Source organism: Oncorhynchus keta, unplaced genomic scaffold, assembly GCF_023373465.1.
Source record: "Oncorhynchus keta strain PuntledgeMale-10-30-2019 unplaced genomic scaffold, Oket_V2 Un_contig_4700_pilon_pilon, whole genome shotgun sequence".
Classification (NCBI taxonomy): Eukaryota; Metazoa; Chordata; class Actinopteri; order Salmoniformes; family Salmonidae; genus Oncorhynchus; species Oncorhynchus keta.
In genome coordinates this window covers 129,327-150,858 of record NW_026287905.1, presented here as the reverse complement: position 1 = coordinate 150,858, position 21,532 = coordinate 129,327, and the positions used below count along the sequence as shown (strand labels likewise).

The window sequence follows — 21,532 nt, the reverse complement described above, 5'->3', positions numbered from 1 at the left end:
ATAAAGGTGTTCTCAACCAGCCTACCTGGTTAGATAAAGGTGTTCTCAACTAGCCTACCTGGTTAAATAAAAGTGAAATATATAGAAAAATAAAACAATTAGGTGATTTTCTCTTAGTTAGAACTCATTTGTTCCTGTGTTTGAAATGGGCTTGTGTGTGTGTCTCTGAAACTGTGTTTTGTTTCCTGTCTCTGCAGAACAAAGCAGGAGAGATGACCTGGAAGCTCTTGGTCACATGTTCATGTACTTTCTGCGAGGCAGTCTGCCCTGGCAAGGCCTGAAGGTAGGAACAAACACACCTTAAGGTTAGGAACGAATGTAATGTCACACACACTACACTAAACAATTCCCATATGTTATTAGTTGATTAAAGGTCTAGCTAGTTACTGTTGATTTAAAGGTCCAGCTAGTTACTGTTGATTAAAGGTCCAGCTAGTTACTTTTGATTAAAGGTCCAGCTAGCTACTGTTGATTAAAGGTCCAGCTAGTTACTGTTGATCAAAGGTCCAGCTAGTTACTGTTGATCTAAAGGTCCAGCTAGTTACTGTTGATCAAAGGTCCAGCTAGTTACTGTTGATCTAAAGGTCCAGCTAGTTACTGTTGATCAAAGGTCCAGCTAGTTACTGTTGATTAAAGGTCCAGCTAGTTACTGTTGATCAAAGGTCCAGCTAGTTACTTTTGATTAAAGGTCCAGCTAGCTACTGTTGTTCAGTTGATCAAAGATCCAGCTAGTTACTGTTGATCTAAAGGTCCAGCTAGTTACTGTTGATCTAAAGGTCCAGCTAGTTACTGTTGATTTAAAGGTCCAGCTAGTTACTGTTGTTCAGTTGATCAAAGATCCAGCTAGTTACTGTTGATTAAAGGTCCAGCTAGTTACTGTTGATTTAAAGGTCCAGCTAGTTACTGTTGATTAAAGGTCCAGCTAGTTACTGTTGATTAAAGGTCCAGCTAGTTACTGTTGATTAAAGGTCCAGCTAGTTACTGTTGATTAAAGGTCCAGCTAGTTACTGTTGATTAAAGGTCCAGCTAGTTACTGTTGATTAAAGGTCCAGCTAGTTACTGTTGATTTAAAGGTCCAGCTAGTTACTGTTGATCTAAAGGTCCAGCTAGTTACTGTTGATCAAAGGTCCAGCTAGTTACTGTTGATCAAAGGTCCAGCTAGTTACTGTTGATCAAAGGTCCAGCTAGTTACTGTTGATTTAAAGGTCCAGCTAGTTACTGTTGATCAAAGGTCCAGCTAGTTACTGTTGATTTAAAGGTCCAGCTAGTTACTGTTGATCAAAGGTCCAGCTAGTTACTGTTGATCAAAGGTCCAGCTAGTTACTGTTGATCAAAGGTCCAGCTAGTTACTGTTGATCAAAGGTCCAGCTAGTTACTGTTGATCAAAGGTCCAGCTAGTTACTGTTGATTTAAAGGTCCAGCTAGTTACTGTTGATCAAAGGTCCAGCTAGTTACTGTTGATTTAAAGGTCCAGCTAGTTACTGTTGATCAAAGGTCCAGCTAGTTACTGTTGATCAAAGGTCCAGCTAGTTACTGTTGATCAGTTGATCAAATATCCAGCTAGTTACTGTTGTTCAGCTGATCAAAGATCCAGCTAGTTACTGTTGATCTAAAGGTCCAGCTAGTTACTGTTGATTAAAGGTCCAGCTAGTTACTGTTGATTTAAAGGTCCAGCTAGTTACTGTTGTTCAGTTGATCAAAGATCCAGCTAGTTACTGTTGTTCATTTGATTAAAGGTCCAGCTAGTTACTGTTGATTTAAAGGTCCAGCTAGTTACTGTTGATTAAAGGTCCAGCTAGTTACTGTTGATTAAAGGTCCAGCTAGTTACTGTTGATTAAAGGTCCAGCTAGTTACTGTTGATTTAAAGGTCCAGCTAGTTACTGTTGATTAAAGGTCCAGCTAGTTACTGTTGATTTAAAGGTCCAGCTAGTTACTGTTGATTAAAGGTCCAGCTAGTTACTGTTGATTAAAGGTCCAGCTAGTTACTGTTGATTAAAGGTCCAGCTAGTTACTGTTGATCAAAGGTCCAGCTAGTTACTGTTGATCAAAGGTCCAGCTAGTTACTGTTGATCAAAGGTCCAGCTAGTTACTGTTGATTTAAAGGTCCAGCTAGTTACTGTTGATTTAAAGGTCCAGCTAGTTACTGTTGATTTAAAGGTCCAGCTAGTTACTGTTGATTTAAAGGTCCAGCTAGTTACTGTTGATTTAAAGGTCCAGCTAGTTACTGTTGATTTAAAGGTCCAGCTAGTTACTGTTGATTTAAAGGTCCAGCTAGTTACTGTTGATTTAAAGGTCCAGCTAGTTACTGTTGATTACAGGTCCAGCTAGTTACTGTTGATTACAGGTCCAGCTAGTTACTGTTGATTACAGGTCCAGCTAGTTACTGTTGATTACAGGTCCAGCTAGTTACTGTTGATTAAAGGTCCAGCTAGTTACTGTTGATTTAAAGGTCCAGCTAGTTACTGTTGATTAAAGGTCCAGCTAGTCTGCCCTTATCAGTTCAGACAGACACACAGCCGTCAGTCACATGTCTCTATGCACATCACCAACTGAACACGCTGACCGTCGTACTTCACATGACATTGTTCAGAGAGAAAGTTGTCTGTTGTGTGAAACCTATATCAAAGTTAGCCATCACAAGTCCCTGATTGGTCCGTTTACCCTTTGACACTTCTGGTATTTCATTCCACAATTAAACATTCCGGACAGGCAATGAAGTCTGTCTCTCTGTCTCTCTTTCTGTGTGTCTCTCTCTCTGTCTCTCTCTCTCTCTCTCTTTGGGTCTATCTCTTTGTGTGTCTCTCTCTCCCTCTCCCTCTCGGGTCTATCTCTTTGTGTGTCTCTCTCCCTCTCGGGTCTATCTCTTTGTGTCTCTCTCTCCCTCTCTCTCTCTCTCTCTCTCTCTCTCTCTCTCTCTCTCTCTCTCGCTCTCGGTCTCTCTCTTTGTGTGTCTCTCTCTCTCCCTGCCCCCCCAGGCAGACACTCTGAAGGAGCGCTATCAGAAGATAGGTGACACCAAGAGAGCCACGCCCATCGAGGTGCTATGTGAGAGCTTCCCAGGTCTGTTTATCTGTCTTCCTGAAATACAACAGTTAGGTACACCCATCTAGTACGGGATAAGAACCCCCTTTGCCTCTAGACGTTGTTCAGTTGGTATCAAGGGACCTAACGTGTGCCAGGAAGACATTCCCCACACCTTTACACCACCAGCCTGTACTCGTTGACACCAGGCAGAACGAGGACATGGAGTCATCCTCCTGATGCCAAATCCTGACTCTGCCATCAGCATGACCCAACAGGAACCAGGATTCCTTAGACCAGGCCATGTTTTTCCACTCCTGAATTGTCCAGGGTTGGTGATGGCGTTGCCCACTGGAGCCGAGTCTTCTCGTTATGATCGGAGTGGAACCCGGTGTGGTCGTCTGCTGTCTTTTCATATCCATGACAAGGATCAGAGAGTTCTGTTGGAGAAGCTGTTCTGCACACCACGGTTGTACTGCGCCGTTATTCTCCTGTTTGTGGCCAGCCTGTAAGCATGAGCCATTCTCCTTCAACCTCTCGTCAACGAAGATGTTTTCGCCCACAAGACTGCCGCTGACTGGAGGTTTGTTTGTTTGTTGCACTATTCTCTATAAACCCTAGACGATGTTGCGCGTGAGAAGCCCAGGAGGTCAGCGTTCCTTTTTTTTTTTTTACCTGCTCCCAACATGTGGAAATGATTTGGAATGAGTGAACACTACCTCTACAGACTAACCTGAACCAGAAGGCCTTTCATCACCATGACAACTAGGTGTTTTCTTTCCTATCTGAATGAATAGAACAGGTGTGATCCTACCTGAATGTAATGTGTGTGTCTCCTGTAGAAGAGATGGCCACCTACCTGCGTTATGTGCGGCACCTGGATTTCTTTGAGAAGCCGGACTACGACTACTTACGCAAACTCTTCACCGACCTCTTCGATAGGAACGGCTACGTCTTTGATTACGAGTACGACTGGGTCGGCAAGCCACTGGTCAGTCCCTGGTATTACCCCTCAGTCCTAACCCTAACCCTCAGTCCTAACCCTGGTATTACCCCTCAGTCCTAACCCTAGTATAACCCCTCAGTCCTAACTCTAGTATTACCCTCAGTCCTAACCCTAACCCCTCAGTCCTAACTCTAGTATAACCCCTCAGTCCTAACCCTAGTATAACCCTCAGTTCTAACCCTAGTATTACCCCTCAGTCCTAACCCTAGTATTACCCCTCAGTCCTAACCCTAGTATTACCCCTCAGTCCTAACCCTGGTATTACCCCTCAGTTCTAACCCTAGTATTACCCCTCAGTCCTAACCCTAGTATTACCCCTCAGTCCTAACCCTAGTATAACCCCTCAGTCCTAACCCTAGTATAACCCCTCAGTCCTAACCCTGGTATTACCCCTCAGTTCTAACCCTAGTATTACCCCTCAGTCCTAACCCTAGTATAACCCCTCAGTCCTAACCCTAGTATAACCCCTCAGTCCTAACCCTGGTATTACCCCTCAGTTCTAACCCTAGTATAACCCCTCAGTCCTAACCCTAGTATTACCCCTCAGTTCTAACCCTAACCCCTCAGTCCTAACCCTAGTATACCCCTCAGTTCTAACCCTAACCCTCAGTCCTAACCCTACTATTACCCCTCAGTATAACCCTAGTCCTAACCCCTCCCTCAGTCCTAACCCTAGTATAACCCCTCAGTCCTAACCCTAGTATTACCCCTCAGTTCTAACCCTAGTATTACCCCTCAGTCCTAACCCTAGTATAACCCCTCAGTCCTAACCCTAGTATAACCCCTCAGTCCTAACCCTAGTATTACCCCTCAGTTCTAACCCTAGTATTACCCCTCAGTCCTAACCCTAGTATTACCCCTCAGTTCTAACCCTAAACCCTCAGTCCTAACCCTAGTATTACCCCTCAGTTCTAACCCTAGTATTACCCCTCAGTCCTAACCCTAGTATTACCCCTCAGTTCTAACCCTAGTATAACCCCTCAGTTCTAACCCTAGTATTACCCCTCAGTTCTAACCCTAGTATAACCCCTCAGTCCTAACCCTAGTATTACCCCTCAGTTCTAACCCTAGTATAACCCCTCAGTCCTAACCCTAGTATTACCCCTCAGTTCTAACCCTAGTATTACCCCTCAGTTCTAACCCTAACCCCTCAGTTCTAACCCTAACACCTCAGTTCTAACCCTAACACCTCAGTCCTAACCCTAGTAACCCTCAGTTCTAACCCTAGTATAACCCTCAGTCCTAACCCTAGTATTACCCCTCAGTCCTAACCCTAGTATAACCCCTCAGTCCTAACCCTAGTATAACCCTCAGTCCTAACCCTAGTCAGTTACCCTCAGTCCTAACCCTAACCCTCAGTCCTAACCCTGGTATTACCCCTCAGTTCTAACCCTAGTATAACCCCTCAGTCCTAACCCTAGTATTACCCCTCAGTTCTAACCCTAACCCCTCAGTCCTAACCCTACTATTACCCCTCAGTTCTAACCCTAGTATTACCCCTCAGTCCTAACCCTAGTATAACCCCTCAGTCCTAACCCTAGTATAACCCCTCAGTCCTAACCCTGGTATTACCCCTCAGTTCTAACCCTAGTATTACCCCTCAGTCCTAACCCTAGTATAACCCCTCAGTCCTAACCCTAGTATAACCCCTCAGTCCTAACCCTGGTATTACCCCTCAGTTCTAACCCTAGTATAACCCCTCAGTCCTAACCCTAGTATTACCCCTCAGTTCTAACCCTAACCCCTCAGTCCTAACCCTAGTATTACCCCTCAGTTCTAACCCTAGTATTACCCCTCAGTCCTAACCCTAGTATTACCCCTCAGTTCTAACCCTAGTATTACCCCTCAGTCCTAACCCTAGTATTACCCCTCAGTTCTAACCCTAGTATTACCCCTCAGTTCTAACCCTAGTATTACCCCTCAGTTCTAACCCTAACCCCTCAGTTCTAACCCTAACACCTCAGTTCTAACCCTAACACCTCAGTCCTAACCCTAGTATTACCCCTCAGTCCTAACCCTAGTATAACCCCTCAGTCCTAACCCTAGTATTACCCCTCAGTCCTAACCCTAACCCCTCAGTCCTAACCCTAGTATTACCCCTCAGTTCTAACCCTAACCCCTCAGTCCTAACCCTAGTATTACCCCTCAGTTCTAACCCTAACCCCTCAGTCCTAACCCTAACCCCTCAGTCCTAACCCTAATTACCCCTCAGTCCTAACCCTAACCCCTCAGTCCTAACCCTAGTATTACCCCTCAGTTCTAACCCTAGTATAACCCCTCAGTTCTAACCCTAGTATTACCCCTCAGTCCTAACCCTAGTATTACCCCTCAGTCCTAACCCTAGTATAACCCCTCAGTTCTAACCCTAACCCCTCAGTCCTAACCCTAGTATTACCCCTCAGTTCTAACCCTAACACCTCAGTCCTAACCCTGGTATAACCCCTCAGTTCTAACCCTAACCCCTCAGTCCTAACCCTAGTATTACCCCTCAGTCCTAACCCTAGTATTACCCCTCAGTTCTAACCCTAACCCCTCAGTCCTAACCCTGGTATTACCCCTCAGTTCTAACCCTGGTATTACCCCTCAGTCCTAACCCTGGTATTACCCCTCAGTTCTAACCCTAACCCCTCAGTCCTAACCCTAGTATTACCCCTCAGTCCTAACCCTAGTATTACCCCTCAGTTCTAACCCTAACCCCTCAGTCCTAACCCTAGTATTACCCCTCAGTCCTAACCCTAGTATTACCCCTCAGTTCTAACCCTAACCCCTCAGTCCTAACCCTAGTATTACCCCTCAGTCCTAACCCTAGTATTACCCCTCAGTTCTAACCCTAACACCTCAGTCCTAACCCTAGTATAACCCCTCAGTCCTAACCCTAACCCCTCAGTCCTAACCCTAGTATAACCCCTCAGTCCTAACCCTAGTATTACCCCTCAGTCCTAACCCTAACCCCTCAGTCCTAACCCTAGTATTACCCCTCAGTCCTAACCCTAGTATTACCCCTCAGTCCTAACCCCTAGTATAACCCCTCAGTCCTAACCCTAGTATAACCCCTCAGTCCTAACCCTGGTATAACCCCTCAGTCCTAACCCTAGTATAACCCCTCAGTCCTAACCCTAGTATTACCCCTCAGTCCTAACCCTAGTATAAGTATTACCCTCAGTCCTAACCCTAGTATTACCCCTCAGTCCTAACCCTAGTATACCCTCAGTCCTAACCCTAGTATAACCCTCAGTCCTAACCCTGGTATTACCCCTCAGTCCTAACCCTAGTATTACCCCTCAGTCCTAACCCTAGTATTACCCCTCAGTCCTAACCCTAGTATTACCCCTCAGTCCTAACCCTAGTATTACCCCTCAGTCCTAACCCTAGTATAACCCCTCAGTCCTAACCCTAGTATAACCCCTCAGTCCTAACCCTAGTATTACCCCTCAGTCCTAACCCTAGTATTACCCCTCAGTCCTAACCCTAGTATTACCCCTCAGTCCTAACCCTAACCCCTCAGTCCTAACCCTGGTATTACCCCTCAGTCCTAACCCTAGTATTACCCCTCAGTCCTAACCCTAGTATTACCCCTCAGTCCTAACCCTAGTATTACCCCTCAGTCCTAACCCTAGTATTACCCCTCAGTCCTAACCCTAGTATTACCCCTCAGTCCTAACCCTAGTATTACCCCTCAGTCCTAACCCTAGTATTACCCCTCAGTCCTAACCCTAGTATTACCCCTCAGTCCTAACCCTAGTATTACCCTCAGTCCTAACCCTAGTATTACCCCTCAGTCCTAACCCTAGTATTACCCCTCAGTCCTAACCCTAGTATTACCCCTCAGTCCTAACCCTAGTATTACCCCTCAGTCCTAACCCTGGTATTACCCCTCAGTCCTAACCCTAGTATTACCCCTCAGTCCTAACCCTAGTATTACCCCTCAGTCCTAACCCTAGTATTACCCTCAGTCCTAACCCTAGTATTACCCCTCAGTTCTAACCCTAGTATTACCCCTCAGTCCTAACCCTAGTATTACCCTCAGTCCTAACCCTGGTATTACCCCCTCAGTCCTAACCCTGGTATTACCCTCAGTCCTAACCCTGGTATTACCCTCAGTCCTAACCCTAGTATTACCCCTCAGTCCTAACCCTAGTATTACCCCTCAGTCCTAACCCTGGTATTACCCCCTCAGTCCTAACCCTGGTATTACCCCTCAGTCCTAACCCTAGTATAACCCCTCAGTCCTAACCCTGGTATAACCCCTCAGTCCTAACCCTGGTATTACCCCTCAGTCCTAACCCTGGTATTACCCTCAGTCCTAACCCTAGTATTACCCCTCAGTCCTAACCCTCATTACCCTCAGTCCTAACCCTGGTATTACCCCTCAGTCCTAACCCTAGTATTACCCCTCAGTCCTAACCCTCACCCCTCAGTCCTAACCCTAGTATTACCCCTCAGTCCTAACCCTAGTATTACCCCTCAGTCCTAACCCTAGTATTACCCCTCAGTCCTAACCCTAGTATTACCCCTCAGTCCTAACCCTAGTATTACCCTCAGTCCTAACCCTAGTATTACCCCTCAGTCCTAACCCTGGTATTATCCCCTCAGTCCTAACCCTAGTATTACCCTCAGTCCTAACCCTAGTATTACCCCTCAGTCCTAACCCTAGTATTACCCCTCAGTCCTAACCCTGGTATTACCCTCAGTCCTAACCCTGGTATTACCCCTCAGTCCTAACCCTAGTATTGCCCCTCAGTCCTAACCCTGGTATTACCCCTCAGTCCTAACCCTAGTATAACCCCTCAGTCCTAACCCTGGTATAACCCCTCAGTCCTAACCCTGGTATAACCCTCAGTCCTAACCCTGGTATTACCCCTCAGTCCTAACCCTAGTATTACCCCTCAGTCCTAACCCTAGTATTACCCCTCAGTCCTAACCCTGGTATTACCCTCAGTCCTAACCTTAGTATTACCCCTCAGTCCTAACCCTAGTATTACCCCTCAGTCCTAACCCTAGTATTACCCCTCAGTCCTAACTAGTATTACCCCTCAGTCCTAACCCTGGTATTACCCCTCAGTCCTAACCCTAGTATTACCCCTCAGTCCTAACCCTAGTATAACCCCTCAGTCCTAACCCTAGTATTACCCCTCAGTCCTAACCCTAGTATTACCCCTCAGTCCTAACCCTAACCCCTCAGTCCTAACCCTGGTATAACCCCTCAGTCCTAACCCTAACCCCTCAGTCCTAACCCTAGTATTACCCCTCAGTCCTAACCCTAGTATTACCCCTCAGTTCTAACCCTAACCCCTCAGTCCTAACCCTAGTATTACCCCTCAGTCCTAACCCTAGTATTACCCCTCAGTCCTAACCCTGGTATTACCCCTCAGTCCTAACCCTAACCCCTCAGTCCTAACCCTAGTATTACCCCTCAGTCCTAACCCTAGTATTACCCCTCAGTCCTAACCCTAACCCCTCAGTCCTAACCCTAGTATTACCCCTCAGTCCTAACCCTAGTATTACCCCTCAGTTCTAACCCTAACCCCTCAGTCCTAACCCTAGTATTACCCCTCAGTCCTAACCCTAGTATTACCCCTCAGTTCTAACCCTAACACCTCTGTCCTAACCCTGGTATAACCCCTCAGTCCTAACCCTAACCCCTCAGTCCTAACCCTAGTATAACCCCTCAGTCCTAACCCTAGTATTACCCCTCAGTCCTAACCCTAACCCCTCAGTCCTAACCCTAGTATTACCCCTCAGTCCTAACCCTAGTATTACCCCTCAGTCCTAACCCCTCAGTCCTAACCCTAGTATAACCCCTCAGTCCTAACCCTGGTATAACCCCTCAGTCCTAACCCTGGTATTACCCCTCAGTCCTAACCCTAGTATTACCCCTCAGTCCTAACCCTAGTATTACCCCTCAGTCCTAACCCTAGTATTACCCCTCAGTCCTAACCCTAGTATTACCCCTCAGTCCTAACCCTAGTATTACCCCTCAGTCCTAACCCTAGTATTACCCTCAGTCCTAACCCTAGTATTACCCCTCAGTCCTAACCCTAGTATTACCCCTCAGTCCTAACCCTGGTATTACCCTCAGTCCTAACCCTAGTATTACCCCTCAGTCCTAACCCTGGTATTACCCCTCAGTCCTAACCCTAGTATTACCCCTCAGTCCTAACCCTGGTATTACCCCTCAGTCCTAACCCTAGTATAACCCCTCAGTCCTAACCCTGGTATAACCCCTCAGTCCTAACCCTGGTATTACCCCTCAGTCCTAACCCTAGTATTACCCCTCAGTCCTAACCCTAGTATTACCCCTCAGTCCTGACCCTCACCCCTCAGTCCTAACCCTGGTATTACCCCTCAGTCCTAACCCTAGTATTACCTTTCAGTCCTAACCCTCACCCCTCAGTCCTAACCCTAGTATTACCCCTCAGTCCTAACCCTAGTATTACCCCTCAGTCCTAACCCTGGTATTACCCCTCAGTCCTAACCCTAGTATAACCCCTCAGTCCTAACCCTAGTATAACCCCTCAGTCCTAACCCTAGTATTACCCTCAGTCCTAACCCTGCTATTATCCTCAGTCCTAACCCTAGTATTACCCCTCAGTCCTAACCCTAGTATTACCCCTCAGTCCTAACCCTAGTATTACCCCTCAGTCCTAACCCTGGTATTACCCCTCAGTCCTAACCCTGGTATTACCCCTCAGTCCTAACCCTGGTATTACCCCTCAGTCCTAACCCTAGTATTACCCCTCAGTCCTAACCCTGGTATTACCCCTCAGTCCTAACCCTAGTATTACCCCTCAGTCCTAACCCTAGTATTACCCCTCAGTCCTAACCCTAGTATTACCCCTCAGTCCTAACCCTAGTATTACCCCTCAGTCCTAACCCTGGTATTACCCCTCAGTCCTAACCCTAGTATTACCCCTCAGTCCTAACCCTAGTATTACCCCTCAGTCCTAACCCTAGTATTACCCCTCAGTCCTAACCCTAGTATTACCCCTCAGTCCTAACCCTAGTATAACCCCTCAGTCCTAACCCTGGTATTACCCCTCAGTCCTAACCCTGGTATTACCCCTCAGTCCTAACCCTAGTATTACCCCTCAGTCCTAACCCTAGTATTACCCCTCAGTCCCCTGACCCTCACCCTCAGTCCTAACCCTGGTATTACCCCTCAGTCCTAACCCTAGTATTACCCCTCAGTCCTAACCCTAGTCACCCCTCAGTCCTAACCCTAGTATTACCCCTCAGTCCTAACCCTAGTATTACCCCTCAGTCCTAACCCTAGTATTACCCTCAGTCCTAACCCTAGTATTACCCCTCAGTCCTAACCCTAGTATTACCCCTCAGTCCTAACCCTAGTATTACCACTCAGTCCTAACCCTGGTATTATCCCTCAGTCCTAACCCTAGTATTACCCCTCAGTCCTAACCCTGGTATTACCCCTCAGTCCTAACCCTAGTATTACCCCTCAGTCCTAACCCTGTATTACCCCTCAGTCCTAACCCTGGTATTACCCCTCAGTCCTAACCCTAGTATTACCCCTCAGTCCTAACCCTGGTATTACCCCTCAGTCCTAACCCTAGTATAACCCCTCAGTCCTAACCCTGGTATAACCCCTCAGTCCTAACCCTGGTATTACCCCTCAGTCCTAACCCTAGTATTACCCCTCAGTCCTAACCCTAGTATTACCCCTCAGTCCTAACCCTAGTATTACCCCTCAGTCCTAACCCTGGTATTACCCCTCAGTCCTAACCCTAGTATTACCCCTCAGTCCTAACCCTAGTATTACCCCTCAGTCCTAACCCTAGTATTACCCCTCAGTCCTAACTCTAGTATTACCCCTCAGTCTTAACCCTGGTATTACCCCTCAGTCCTAACCCTAGTATTACCCCTCAGTCTTAACCCTGGTATTACCCCTCAGTCTTAACCCTGGTATTACCCCTCAGTCCTAACCCTAGTATTACCCCTCAGTCCTAACCCTAGTATTACCCCTCAGTCCTAACCCTGGTATTACCCCTCAGTCCTAACCCTGGTATTACCCCTCAGTCCTAACCCTGGTATTACCCCTCAGTCCTAACCCTAGTATTACCCCTCAGTCCTAACCCTAGTATTACCCCTCAGTCCTAACCCTAGTATAACCCCTCAGTCCTAACCCTAGTATAACCCCTCAGTCCTAACCCTAGTATAACCCCTCAGTCCTAACCCTGGTATTACCCCTCAGTCCTAACCCTAGTATTACCCCTCAGTCCTAACCCTAGTATTACCCCTCAGTCCTAACCCTAGTATTACCCCTCAGTCCTAACCCTAGTATTACCCCTCAGTCCTAACCCTAGTATTACCCCTCAGTCCTAACTAGTATTGCCCCTCAGTTCTAACCCTGGTATTACCCCTCAGTCCTAACCCTAGGACATTACCCTCAGTCCTAACCCTAGTATAACCCCTCAGTCCTAACCAGCTAGTATTACCCTCAGTCCTAACCCTAGTATGTACCCCATCAGTCCTGAACCCTGGTATTACCCCTCAGTCCTAACCCTAGTATTACCCCATGGCTCCTAACCCTAATGTAGGACAGTCCTAACCCTTGTATGTAGGATCAGTCTCTAACCAGCTTGTATTACCCTCAGTCTGAACCCTAGATGTAGGACATGGCTCTGATGAACTGCTACCCCTCAGTCCTAACCCTGGTATTACCCCTCAGTCCTGATGAACAGCTTGTATTAGGACATGGTCCTAACCCTAGTATTCTGATGAACAGCTTGATGCCCCTCAGTCCTAACAGCTGGTATGTACCCCTCAGTCCTAACCAGCTAGTATTACCCCTCAGTTGAACCCTAGTAGGATACCCCTCTGATCTAACCCTGATGAACAGCTAGCCCCTCAGTTCTAACCCTGGCCCTCAGTTCTAACCCTAGCCCCTGATGTAACATGGCTCCTGAGTTCTAACCCTAGCCCCTGATGTAACCCTGGCCCCTCAGTTCTAACCCTAGCTCCTGAGTGTAACCCTGGCCCTGATGCTAACCCTAGCCCCTGAGTCCTAACCCTAGCCCCTCAGATCAGCTAACCCTAACCCTCAGTCCTAACCCTTGATAACCCCTCAGTCCTATGGCCTGATGAACCTCAGTATGACTGTAGGACATTACCCTGATGAACAGCTTTGATGTATAACAGGGACATGGCTCTGATGAACAGCTTGATGTAGGACATGGCTCTGATGAACAGCTTGATGTAGGACATGGCTCTGATGAACAGCTTGATGTAGGACATGGCTCTGATGAACAGCTTGATGTAGGACATGGCTCTGATGAACAGCTTGATGTAGGACATGGCTCTGATGAACAGCTTGATGTAGGACATGGCTCTGATGAACAGCTTGATGTAGGACATGGCTCTGATGAACAGCTTGATGTAGGACATGGCTCTGATGAACAGCTTGATGTAGGACATGGCTCTGATGAACAGCTTGATGTAGGACATGGCTCTGATGAACAGCTTGATGTAGGATATGGCTCTGATGAACAGCTTGATGTAGGACATGGCTCTGATGAACAGCTTGATGTAGGACATGGCTCTGATGAACTGCTTGATGTAGGATATTGCTCTGATGAACAGCTTGATGTAGGACATGGCTCTGATGAACAGCTTGATGTAGGACATGGCTCTGATGAACAGCTTGATGTAGGACATGGCTCTGATGAACAGCTTGATGTAGGATATTGCTCTGATGAACAGCTTGATGTAGGACATGGCTCTGATGAACAGCTTGATGTAGGACATGGCTCTGATGAACAGCTTGATGTAGGACATGGCTCTAATGAACAGCTTGATGTAGGACATGGCTCTGATGAACAGCTTGATGTAGGACATGGCTCTGATGAACAGCTTGATGTAGGACATGGCTCTGATGAACAGCTTGATGTAGGACATGGCTCTCTGATGAACAGCTTGATGTAGGACATGGCTCTGATGAACAGCTTGATGTAGGACATGGCTCTGATGAACAGCTTGATGTAGGACATGGCTCTGATGAACAGCTTGATGTAGGACATGGCTCTGATGAACAGCTTGATGTAGGACATGGCTCTGATGAACAGCTTGATGTAGGACATGGCTCTGATGAACAGCTTGATGTAGGACATGGCTCTGATGAACAGCTTGATGTAGGACATGGCTCTGATGAACAGCTTGATGTAGGACATGGCTCTGATGAACAGCTTGATGTAGGACATGGCTCTGATGAACAGCTTGATGTAGGACATGGTTCTGATGAACAGCTTGATGTAGGACATGGCTCTGATGAACAGCTTGATGTAGGACATGGCTCTGATGAACAGCTTGATGTAGGACATGGCTCTGATGAACAGCTTGATGTAGGACATGGCTCTGATGAACAGCTTGATGTAGGACATGGCTCTGATGAACAGCTTGATGTAGGACATGGCTCTGATGAACAGCTTGATGTAGGACATGGCTCTGATGAACAGCTTGATGTAGGACATGGCTCTGATGAACAGCTTGATGTAGGACATGGCTCTGATGAACAGCTTGATGTAGGACATGGCTCTGATGAACAGCTTGATGTAGGACATGGCTCTGATGAACAGCTTGATGTAGGACATGGCTCTGATGAACAGCTTGATGTAGGACATGGCTCTGATGAACAGCTTGATGTAGGACATGGCTCTGATGAACAGCTTGATGTAGGACATGGCTCTGATGAACAGCTTGATGTAGGACATGGCTCTGATGAACAGCTTGATGTAGGACATGGCTCTGATGAACAGCTTGATGTAGGACATGGCTCTGATGAACAGCTTGATGTAGGACATGGCTCTGATGAACAGCTTGATGTAGGACATGGCTCTGATGAACAGCTTGATGTAGGACATGGCTCTGATGAACAGCTTGATGTAGGACATGGCTCTGAACAGCTTGATGTAGGACATGGCTCTGATGACAGCTTGATGTAGGACATGGCTCTGATGAACAGCTTGATGTAGGACATGGCTCTGATGAACAGCTTGATGTAGGACATGGCTCTGATGAACAGCTTGATGTAGGACATGGCTCTGATGAACAGCTTGATGTAGGACATGGCTCTGATGAACAGCTTGATGTAGGACATGGCTCTGATGAACAGCTTGATGAACAGCTTGATGTAGGACATGGCTCTGATGAACAGCTTGATGTAGGACATGGCTCTGATGAACAGCTTGATGTAGGACATGGCTCTGATGAACAGTTTGATGTAGGACATGGCTCTGATGAACAGCTTGATGTAGACAGCTTGATGTAGGATATGGCTCTGATGAACAGCTTGATGTAGGACATGGCTCTGAGTTAATGATGACAGCTTGAACCTCTGGCTCTGATGAACAGCTTGATGTAGGACATGGCTCTGATGAACAGCTTGATGTAGGACATGGCTCTGATGAACAGCTTGATGTAGGACATGGCTCTGATGAACAGCTTGATGTAGGACATGGCTCTGATGAACAGCTTGATGTAGGACATGGCTCTGAACAGTTTGATGTAGGACATGGCTCTGATGAACAGCTTGATGTAGGACATGGCTCTGATGAACAGCTTGATGTAGGACATGGCTCTGATGAACAGCTTGATGTAGGACATGGCTCTGATGAACAGCTTGATGTATGGGATGAACAGCTTGATGTAGGACATGGCTCTGATGAACAGCTTGATGTAGTAGACATGGCTCTGATGAACAGCTTGATGTAGGACATGGCTCTGATGAACAGCTTGATGTAGGACATGGCTCTGATGAACAGCTTGATGTAGGACATGGCTCTGATGAACAGCTTGATGTAGGACATGGCTCTGATGAACAGCTTGATGTAGGACATGGCTCTGATGAACAGCTTGATGTAGGACATGGCTCTGATGAACAGCTTGATGTAGGACATGGCTCTGATGAACAGCTTGATGTAGGACATGGCTCTGATGAACAGCAGCTTGATGTACATGGCTCTGACATGGCACTGAAACAGCTTGATGTAGGACATGGCTCTGATGAACAGCTTGATGTAGGACATGGCTCTGATGAACAGCTTGATGTAGGACATGGCTCTGATGAACAGCTTGATGTAGAACATGGCTCTGATGAACAGCTTGATGTAGGACATGGCTCTGATGAACAGCTTGATGTAGGACATGGCTCTGATGAACAGCTTGATGTAGGACATGGCTCTGATGAACAGCTTGATGTAGGTCATGGCTCTGAACAGTTTGATGTAGGATATGGCTCTGATGAACAGCTTGATGTAGGACATGGCTCTGATGAACAGCTTGATGTAGGACATGGCTCTGATGAATGTACAGTTTGAACAGCTGATGTAGGACATGGCTCTGAACAGCTTCTGATGAACAGCTTGATGGGACATGGCTCTGATGAACAGCTTGATGTAGGACATGGCTCTGAACAGTTTGATGTAGGATGTAGGACATGGCTCTGAAACAGCTTGATGTAGGACAGCTTGATGTAGGACATCTCTGATGAACAGCTGAACAGTTTGAACAGCTTGAGGACATGGCTCTGATGAACAGCTTGATGTAGGACATGGCTCTGAACAGCTTGATGTAGGACATGGCTCTGATGAACAGCTTGATGTAGGACATGGCTTTCAGAAAATAACATGTTCTGAACACTTTTAACCTGTGACATCCTCCTCAGCCCAAACCTATTGGCCCTTTAAATGGTGACACTGGCCTCTGTCCTCAGCCCATACTATTGGTCCAGTCCCACAAAGCATACACTCCTACAGTCCAGCAGCAGAACATGGCACAGTGAGCAGACAAAACACAAGGACATACACTGAACACACTGACACACACACAAACATACACTGAACACAAACACACAAACATACACTGAACACAAACACACAAACATACACTGAACACACACACACAAACATACACTGAACACACACACAAACATACACTGAACACACACACAAACATACACTGAACACACACACAAACATACACTGAACACACACACACAAACATATACACACACAGCAGAACATACAACACACACACACAAACATACACTGAACACACACACACAAAACATACACTGAACACACACACACAAACATACACTGAACACACACACACAAAACATACACTGAACACACACACAAACATACACTGAACACACACACACAAACATACACTGAACACACACACACAAACATACACTGAACACACACACACAAACATACACTGAACACACACACACAAACATACACTGAACACACACACACAAACATACACTGAACACACACACACAAACATACACTGAACACACACACACAAACATACACTGAACACACACACACAAACATACACTGAACACACACACACAAACATACACTGAACACACACACACAAACATACACTGAACACACACACACAAACATACACTGAACACACACACACAAACATACACTGAACACACACACACAAAACATACACTGAACACACACACACAAACATACACTGAACACACACACACAAACATACACTGAACACACACACACAAACATACACTGAACACACACACACACATACACTGAACAACATACACTGAACACACACACACACAACATACACTGAACACAAACACACACACAAACATACACTGAACACACAAACATACACTGAACACAAACATACACTGAACACACACACACACAACAAACATACACTGAACACACACACACACAACAAACATACACTGAACACACACACAAACATACACTGAACATACACTGAACACACAACAAACATACACTAAACATACACTGAACACACACACAAACATACACTAAACATACACTGAACACACACACAAACATACACTAAACATACACTGAACACACACACAACATACACTGAACACACACACACACACAAAACATACACTGAACACACACACACACACACAAACATACACTGAACACACACACACAAACAAACATACACTGAACACACACACACAAACAAACATACACTGAACACACACACACAAACAAACATACACTGAACACACACACACAAACAAACATACACTGAACACACACACACAAACAAACATACACTGAACACACACACACAAACAAACATACACTGAACACACACACACAAAACATACACTGAACACACACACACACAACAAACACTACACTGAACACACACACAAACAAACAAACATACACTGAACACACACACAAACATACACTGAACACACACACAAACATACACTGAACACACACACACACACAAACATACACTGAACACACACACACACACAAACATACACTGAACACACACACAAACATACACTGAACACACACTGAACACACACACAAACATACACTGAACACACACACACACACACAAACATACACTGAACACAAACATTTCACAAATGTCATTCAGCATTAGCAGAATTTTCAATTTACAATGTTCCAATTTGGCAGCTTCTTACTAACTAACTGTAGCCTGGGTCCCAGATCTGTAGCCTGGGTCCCAGATCTGTAGCCTGGGTCCCAGATCTGTAGCCTGGGTCCCAGATCTGTAGCCTGGGTCCCAGATCTGTTGGTGCTTTTGCCTACTCCTACTCTGATTGTCAAGCCAAACAGTTTGTCACAACAGTTCCATAAGGACTTGGCAAGAGAGCAAAAACAGACAGGTATCCAGGCTCTATTAAAGAAACTAGAAACAGACTGGTATCCAGGCGAAACTAACTGTATAACTGGCCTTACTCATCAAACCACAGATTGCCACTGACAATGCCACCAGACCCACCAACCGAAGCCAGTCTCATAGCAGCTTGTTCAGTCTCAGCTCACACCAGTGGCTTCTACAGCCGCTTGTGTTTCTTCATGTCACACGAGTAGTCTTCTGTCATGCACTCCTCCTCACGTGCACTCTTTTCTTCCCCCGTCACCGCACCGCCCCTCAGGTCTGTCTGTCCTCCGGTAGAGCAGTGTCTAAGTAGCTGCCTAACTGCTGACCGGGAGAGAGATTCTTTAAATGCTGTTTTTCTGTTTCTTTCCTCCTCCACCATCTCCTCCCTCTACTTCCTCCCTCACCATCTCCTCCCTCTACTTCCTCCCTCACCATCTCCTCCTCTACTTCCTCCCTCACCATCTCCTCCCTCTACTTCCTCCCTCACCATCTCCTCCTCCACCATCTCCTCCTTCACCATCTCCTCCCTCTACTTCCTCCCTCACCATCTCCTCCCTCTACTTCCTCCCTCACCATCTCCTCCTCCACCATCTCCTCCTTCACCATCTCCTCCCTCTACTTCCTCCCTCACCATCTCCTCCCTCTACTTCCTCCCTCACCATCTCCTCCTTCACCATCTCCTCCTTCACCATCTCCTCCCTCTACTTCCTCCCTCACCATCTCCTCCTCCACCATCTCCTCCTTCACCATCTCCTCCTTCACCATCTCCTCCCTCTACTTCCTCCCTCACCATCTCCTCCTTCACCATCTCCTCCCTCTACTTCCTCCCTCTACTTCCTCCCTCACCATCTCCTCCCTCACCATCTCCCCCCTCACCATCTCCTCCCTCACCATCTCCTCCTTCACCATCTCCTCCTTCACCATCTCCTCCCTCTACTTCCTCCCTCACCATCTCCTCCCTCTACTTCCTCCCTCACCATCTCCTCCCTCACCATCTCCTTCCTCTACTTCCTCCTCCACCATCTCCTCCTTTACTATCTCCTCCTCCACCATCTCCTCCCTCTACTTCCTCCCTCACCATCTCCTCCTTCACCATCTCCTCCCTCACCATCTCCTCCTTCACCATCTCCTCCCTCACCATCTCCTCCTCACCATCTCCTCCCTCACCATCTCCTCCCTCTACTTCCTCCCTCACCATCTCCTCCCTCTACTTCCTCCCACACCATCTCCTCCCTCACAATCTCCTCCCTCACCATCTCCTCCACCACCTCCTCCTCCACCATCTCCTCCTTTACCATCTCCTCCCTCTACTTCCTCCCTCACCATCTCATCCCTCTACTTTCTCCCTCACCATCTCCTCCTTCACCATCTCCTCCCTCTACGTCCTCCCTCACCATCTCATCCCTCTACTTTCTCCCTCACCATCTCCTCCTTCACCATCTCCTCCCTCTACTTCCTCCTTCACCATCTCCTCCCTCTACTTCCTCCTTTGCTGTCGTGCCAGTCGCCAGAACCCAAAGGAAGTGATTCCCAGCCCACTCCAGTGACCAATAGGGAGCTGCTGGGGTCCCATCTAACAGCTGATAGGCTGGGGGGCTCTGTCCAGGTACTGGGCTGTGGGCGTCGCCCCGCAATGTTCAACACTCTGCCTCTTGTCTCTTGCTTTCTTTCTCTTTCTCCTTGTTTTTCCTCCTAGCTCTCTTTCTGCAGCACTAGTCTCTGCTCACGTTTTTCTTTCTCCAACTCATTCTCCTTACCCACTTTTCCCCTCACATTGTGCACACTTCATACTAGGCTTATATCCTACCGGGGCCGAGGGACTAACTGTATCCTACCGGGCAGTGGGACTAACTGTATCCTACCGGGTCCGAGGGACAAACTGTATCCTACCGGGGCCGAGGGACTGACTGTATCCTACCGGGGCCGAGGGACTGACTGTATCCTACCGGGGTCGAGGGACTGACTGTATCCTACCGGGCAGTGGGACTGACTGTATCCTACCGGGGCCGAGGGACTGACTGTATCCTACCGGGGCCGAGGGACTGACTGTATCCTACCGGGGCCGAGGGACTAACTGTATCCTACAGGGGCCGAGGGACTGACTGTATCCTACTGGGGCCGAGGGACTGACTGTATCCTACCGGGGCCGAGGGACTGACTGTATCCTGTGATCCTACCGGGGCCGAGGGACTGACTGTATCCTACCGGGGCTGTATCCTACCGGGGCCGAGGGACTGACTGTATCCTACCGGGGCCGAGGGACTGTATCTGTATCCTACCGAGGGACTGACTGTATCCTACCGGGGCCGAGGGACTGACTGTATCCTACCGGGGCCGAGGGACTGACTGTATCCTACCGGGGCCGAGGGACTAACTGTATCCTACCGGGGCCGAGGGACTGACTGTATCCTACCGGGGCCGAGGGACTAACTGTATCCTACCGGGGCCGAGGGACTAACTGTATCCTACTGGGTCGAGGGACTAATAATGCTACTGGGGCCGAGGGACTAACTGTATCCTACCGGGGCCGAGGGACTGACTGTATCCTACCGGGGCCGAGGGACTGACTGTATCCTACCGGGGCCGAGGGACTGACTGTATCCTACCGGGGCCGAGGGACTGACTGTATCCTACCGGGGCCGAGGGACTGACTGTATCCTACCGGGGCCGAGGGACTAACTGCATCCTATCGGGGCCGAGGGACTAATAATGCTACTGGGCCGAGGGACTAATAATGTTACTGGGGCCGAGGGACTAACTGTATCCTACCGGGGCCGAGGGACTAACTGTATCCTACCGTT

The 21,532-nt window shown here is 47.5% G+C and overlaps 1 protein-coding gene and 1 long non-coding RNA gene across 2 annotated transcripts in view; both read left to right on the top strand.

The window, feature by feature from the left end:
• Positions 1-21,532, top strand: part of LOC118376425 (casein kinase I-like) — a 74,042-nt gene that overhangs the window by 49,722 nt on the left and 2,788 nt on the right. The window contains exons 6-9 of the mRNA XM_052509526.1: positions 198-283; positions 2,977-3,061; positions 3,865-4,013; positions 19,066-20,337. Of these exons, the coding sequence (XP_052365486.1) occupies positions 198-283; positions 2,977-3,061; positions 3,865-4,013; positions 19,066-20,337 (1,592 nt within the window). The remainder of the gene's footprint in view (positions 1-197; positions 284-2,976; positions 3,062-3,864; positions 4,014-19,065; positions 20,338-21,532) is intronic.
• LOC127924882 (uncharacterized) lies at positions 303-2,005 on the top strand. The gene is made up of 3 exons (XR_008119125.1): positions 303-373; positions 1,816-1,894; positions 1,974-2,005. It is a non-coding gene; the product is annotated as an uncharacterized LOC127924882 (long non-coding RNA).